This window comes from Verticillium alfalfae, genomic scaffold (assembly GCF_000150825.1).
Source record: "Verticillium alfalfae VaMs.102 supercont1.6 genomic scaffold, whole genome shotgun sequence".
NCBI classification, from domain to species: Eukaryota; Fungi; Ascomycota; class Sordariomycetes; order Glomerellales; family Plectosphaerellaceae; genus Verticillium; species Verticillium alfalfae.
In genome coordinates this window covers 1,282,518-1,288,000 of record NW_003315033.1, presented here as the reverse complement: position 1 = coordinate 1,288,000, position 5,483 = coordinate 1,282,518, and the positions used below count along the sequence as shown (strand labels likewise).

General features: G+C 51.7%; 3 protein-coding genes and 1 non-coding gene across 4 annotated transcripts; 1 reads left to right on the top strand and 3 right to left on the bottom strand.

Annotated features, from left to right (window-relative positions):
* The first annotated feature begins 119 nt into the window (after nt 1-119).
* Nucleotides 120-199, top strand: VDBG_15115. Its single transcript has one exon. It is a non-coding gene; the product is annotated as a tRNA-Arg (tRNA).
* A 285-nt stretch (nt 200-484) lies between these two features.
* Nucleotides 485-1,086, bottom strand: VDBG_05490 (sphingolipid C9-methyltransferase; the record flags this gene model as incomplete). Its single annotated transcript, XM_003004331.1, has 2 exons — nt 485-785; nt 851-1,086. The coding sequence occupies 2 exons, from the start codon at nt 1,084-1,086 to the stop codon at nt 485-487; spliced, it is 537 nt and encodes a 178-aa protein (XP_003004377.1).
* A 2,254-nt stretch (nt 1,087-3,340) lies between these two features.
* On the bottom strand, nt 3,341-3,706 carry VDBG_05489 (integral membrane protein; the record flags this gene model as incomplete). Its single annotated transcript, XM_003004330.1, has 1 exon — nt 3,341-3,706. The coding sequence occupies one exon, from the start codon at nt 3,704-3,706 to the stop codon at nt 3,341-3,343; it is 366 nt and encodes a 121-aa protein (XP_003004376.1).
* A 360-nt stretch (nt 3,707-4,066) lies between these two features.
* Nucleotides 4,067-5,235, bottom strand: VDBG_05488 (conserved hypothetical protein; the record flags this gene model as incomplete). The annotated part of the gene is made up of 2 exons (XM_003004329.1): nt 4,067-4,641; nt 4,707-5,235. The coding sequence occupies 2 exons, from the start codon at nt 5,233-5,235 to the stop codon at nt 4,067-4,069; spliced, it is 1,104 nt and encodes a 367-aa protein (XP_003004375.1).
* Nucleotides 5,236-5,483: the final 248 nt, after the last annotated feature.

The window sequence follows — 5,483 nt, the reverse complement described above, 5'->3', positions numbered from 1 at the left end:
GTTGCTGCCGTGTGATATTCTTCTCGGGCCAGTAAAAAGATGTCAAGCAATATAATTTAGCAATGCACAAAATTCTATCACATCCGAGTAGCAGCATAAAATATGCACCAAGCCCAACAACCCCGTTGGCGCAATGGTAGCGCGTCAGCCTCCTATCCAGGCGAGCTGAAGGTTGCGGGTTCGAGTCCCGTGCGGGGTTGTCATTTTGTCTTTTGTCCTAATTTTGGATGATCTTTAAGTCTGATCCTGTTGGAGATTTGGGTAAGAGGTCAGAGAACACTGTAGCTAGCGCAGAGCCCTTCTCGTAAGGTGTAGGCAAAGCATACCGATACGCTAGAGGGCGAACAACGGGCTTGACTTGAAGAATTCACTTGAGTATCTTGAAAGGGAATCACTAGTTCGGTATATTTATTCACTAAAATCGTGTCTTTCGGATCAGTATGAGGTCGTGATTTGATTCATGAGGCTTATCCAATTTGTACTTTTAGAGTAGAGGAGGATTCAGGAACCAATCATATTGGAAAGATCGCCCTACCAGCGGCATGACTCGCCTCCAGGGCACCCGAAAGGCCATACTGAGTCTTGAACCCGTCCAATCGATGACTACCATCTGAAAACAGGTAGCACTACCTTGGCTCGAGGCAATGGTAGACCGTGCCAGGAAGAGCTCCCACATTCGGAACCAGCGCTGACCGTACTTGGCCTTGATTGTCTCTCCGTTCCCCAGCCAGTTGCGGCACCAACGCCAGAGAGTGCCTGCATTGTGCACACCAACAGTGTTGATGCTCCAATAGGTAGTCAGTATTCTATTCATCTGCGCACATCCCACTGAGAATCCAGAAAAGCATACCTTTTAATTTCCCACCCAGCACTCTCGAGGCAGCCGACGTAATTTGCTCGCGGGGTAGAGGCATCGGCTCCAGGAAAGATGTACTGGTTCAGGAACAGACCCCGGATAAAGTCCTCATACTGCCAAGCCTTACGCAGACCAGTGAGCTGGACATACATGGCCCCGTCATCCTCAAGCATGTCGTAGCACTGTCGGAAAAACGTCGTGAGCCTGCGGATCCCCACATGCTCGCCCATTTCGAGATGGGAGATCTTGTCAAACTTGCGCGTCGGGATATCTCGGTAGTCCATGAACAAGAGGTTGCTCTGACTCTTGGGAATGCCGGCGTGGCGGAGAGCGTTGTTTATGGCGCGGAACTTTGGTTGGAGTCAGCTCGAGCGTGTATCTTGGTTCAATAGCGATCAATTGACATTAGTTAACATCTATTGACTCTCAAGTTTGAGCTTCGACACTCGATATGCTGACATTGGTTGTATCTACGCCGCAATCGACCTTGGTGGTGAACCTCGAGGGTACAGCGGCGGGTGTGCTGATGAACGTGATGTCACCCTCCAGCTCCTCGCCTTGCGCCCTTGGCTGGGCTATGGCTGCAATTGGATTTACCGCTTGCTCAGCCCCAAGGGGTCTCCAGGAATCTAAGGGAAAAAACGGCAATCCTTGAGCAGTCAGCTATTGAACAGTAGTTGACTAATCGCCGAGTTTGGCCAGCAATGCAGTCAACGATGACGTTGAGCAAGCCACCAAAGGTTCCACGCCAGTAAGACTGGCTAAAATATTTAAATATGTGTGGTCTCGCGCTCGGCGATCACGTGTCTAACTCATGGGAGACCTAGCCTGAGGAAAAATACCACTGTCGGACACAATACAAAGGTCTTTTCACTACATTTGTAGCTTGCCATGTCGCAGATCCCTTGTGAGATGCTTCAAGATACTTCTTTGGTATCCTTTCCCAGCGGTGGCTGGCAGACTGAGGAGGGGCAATCTACAGAATCTCAGGTGTAATTGGTTTGAAGCAGGTCTCAACAGGAACTAATGAATTGGGGGGACACCGATGGCCTCCCCGAGAGTCCCGAGTCTTCGGCTGACGGGAGGCCGGCCTCCAGAAGGTGTGGACGAAGTTGCATTGCAGCCCCCTTTCCTAGACCATGTTTCAGGGACAGGCCATAGCAAAGGGGGGAAAGAAAGGCAAGCGGGCTGCTTACGTACGGTTTTAGGACCCAATTGTGGGTTTCGACGGCAATCTGAGCCTTGATAGTTGGAAGCTTCAAGATGCAAAATTTGTTGGCAACGTTCGCCTTAAGACTTTTTGATTTTCAGGAATGCTTTCGGATGAAAGTTTTCCTATTCAAATACGGAACCTTGATCAGATATCGAAGACTGGTGCAAAGAAGGAGACTACTCGCAGCAAGCAATGCAAGTCAGATGTTGGTCTTTCGGCACGCAATACCCCAATCAATACTCTTTCTTTTTGTCATGTGGCCTTCCTTTCATATTCCCATCATCCTATTGCCTATCAATCGACCCCTCATAGTCCTCTGTGGTGTCTCCTGTCCCACCGCTGCCGCCGTATCATTTTCTCTCTAGGGACGGACATTGATGAATTAGAATCTCTTGTGGCAGCTTTCATGTGATCTCTCAGCGAACCAGCTATCAAATTTGGAAATGTTGCATTATTCAACATCGTTAAGAAGGTGGTACTTTTTATCTCATACGCGGATCAGAGGTTGTGAATCCACAGAATGTAAGGAGCGTTTAATGACCTCTGTGATTCTAGGTTTGCCTTTGACAAGTCTCTAGAGATCTCATGAGCTACAACAACCGAGGATATCTCTACATAGTATCATTTACATTGAGATGACGCAGCAGTAGCCTCCTCGTTAGTACGGTTTCTTCAGCACTCGACGCTCGCTATTGCACTGTAGAGTATGTTGAGAAATCGGATCGCGTATGAGGTAGACGAACATTAGATTCCCAAGAAACCCACCTCTACATATTAGCTGTTTGGAAATTGTGAAGGCCTGGCGCGGGCGCGGGGTTCTCCAAGTTTGATTTCATAGCATCCAATGATCTCAACAGCACATCCAGATTTACCGCAAGATCCACTAGTACTGAAAACTTCGACGATGACCAGACTCATTCCAGCACCCTCGCTCAGTCGATGCTTCATAAACTGTGACGCATCCAGCTCGCATTATCGCCGATGTTCAATCAAGATACCGGCATACGAACTGCTCGACTTGCTAACAAAGCACCAATCCAGACCCTTGCTGTAACCCTGTAAGACCAGAGAGTTCTCGACCGCGCCCCAAGCTTATGTCGACAGTATGACACTTCGACGGTATAACACTTCAGCCCCTGCAGCTCAACATGCAAGCACTTAAGATCATTGCTGACATCCATACCCCGCTCCTGTTGATACGCCGCCATCTGGGGGCCACCGCCAACAGCACCCACGTTCCCAAAAACGAACATATCTCTCCCGCGTCCAACTTAGAGATCGAGGCTGACAGCAGCAAGCGATAGCGCAGCAGGAATGGCCTGGATGAACAGAATCTTGCGGTTGGCCGTGGCGGCACCGTACGAGCCAGCGACGGCGATGCAGCTCAGGAAGAAGAGACGAAGCTGCTTGGCGAAGCCGGCATCGGGGTGAACGAGACCCCACACGAGGCCGGCGGCGAGAAAGCCGTTATAGAGACCCTGGTTAGCGGCGAGGGCCTTTGTCTTTTCGGCAAATTCGGCCGTCAGATTGAAGGCCTTGCGACCGCGAGGAGAGGTCCAGAGGAACATCTCGAGGACGAGAATGTAGCCATGGAGGCCGGCCATGGCGCCGGTGGAGAGAGTGGAGAGAATGCCCATGTTTGCGGAGAGTAAATAGGCCGCGGATTCTGACGATGGAGCGGAATGGCGATTCGAAGCGTGGCGTTGCTTCAGCGTTGGGCGACTGGTCTGGATGATAATGATGAATGATGATGGGATGGCTGAGTTTGGAGACTTTTCGACCTCGGCTCGCAATGAGGAGGACACTGCAGATTCAGCTGATTCCGTGTCATGGAGCTTCCGCATGCGGATTCGGCTGCTTACTCAGCTGAATGACAAGTCCAATATGCATACGAGGTTATCACGAGTCATGATGCTGGCGCATTCCAGGAGGTCGCCTCCCGTTTGCTGTCATGTATTCATTTTTGTCTTCGTTCTGTTTTGATCTAAGCCCAATACTTACTTCTTCCGCATCACCCATGACTGCGCGTTGTATGCGTTCTTCACTAACGCCCTCTCATTAAAGCCGTACACGGCTTCTCGACCGCGCACCTTCTCATCAGCGAATGTCAGCTCGCCGCATGATTCCGGCGCGTCGACAAACTCGAATCCCATGGCATTCACGACAGCGATAATTTCGTCAAGGCTCAGCTGCACATACGGTCCTGTGCCGTATAGGAGCGGCCCAAGGTTGACCCAAATGCCACCTTTCCTGAGCAGCCCATGGATCGTCTCAAAGTAAGACATCAGGTTGCGCGCCGTGTCGATGAAGAAATGGGTGACGAGTGCATCGAAATGGCCATTCTGCCCCTTGAACACAGTTGTGAAGTCACCTTCGACCAGCACTACGGCGGAGGTGTTGACAGGCCTATCCGGGAAGGCGACGCCGCGGAACATGTCGGCGGTGGAAGCGTGATGCGACCAGCCGTCAATGAAAGGATGGACATTGTTTGAGCCCACACGAGGATGCTTCTCGAGGAAACGGTACGCGAGGTTCATGTACATGGACCACTCGTTGGTCGTGACCTCAAAGCCTATGCATCGTTCTGTCAGAAAAGCATCCGGAAATATAAGAGGAGGAGGAAGGATGGCGACTCACCACCAAGTGCGGCGACTTCATGACCCAGACGACCAACACCAGCACCGGGAAGCAACACCCTGACGTCGCCCTGTGAACGATCAGGGAAGTACTGCTCCAACGACTGAATAATGCAGGGGAACGCAGCATCCCTCTCGCGCAGGCCGCTCACCGTCCAGTCTCTGACGTAGTGCTTCAATGCCTGGCTCACGCTCACCCTCTCAGCCGCCTTGTTCTCCTTCTCCTTGGCTTCGATGTATCTCGTCATCTCGTCCCTCTCGACCCCATAGAACTCCAAAGCCCCATCGACAATCTGCTGACACAACACGTGGTTCTGCTCAATCAACGAAGCGACGGTGTCCATCTTCTTCGTGTAGCCAACCGCATGCTCGAGGACCTTCTTTTGCGACGAGGAGGTGTTCTTGTACATGCGACGCCATTTGTCAAGCTCGGCCGTTTGGCGCTCGCGGTATCGGACGTAGCCGTGCAGGGCGTCGAGGAGACGGGCACGAGGATGTGTTGTGTCCCATTTTCCGTGCGACTTGGACATGCGCTTCAGAAGAGCTTTGTGTTCGGCCTCATATCGGGGTGAAGGTTTGATCTCCTCGGCGAGGGTGACAATGACCTCGTGGACTTCGAAAAGGCCATCGATGGGGACCTGCTGGGGTCAGTATTGTGCTCTCCAGGGGACACCTGCAATACTTACTGCTGCCAGGTCTTCGTGGATGCCAATGGCAGTGTCGCCCTTTGCAACATCTTCCGCTGCCAAGGTTGCTTTGGCGCATGCCAGAACAGGTG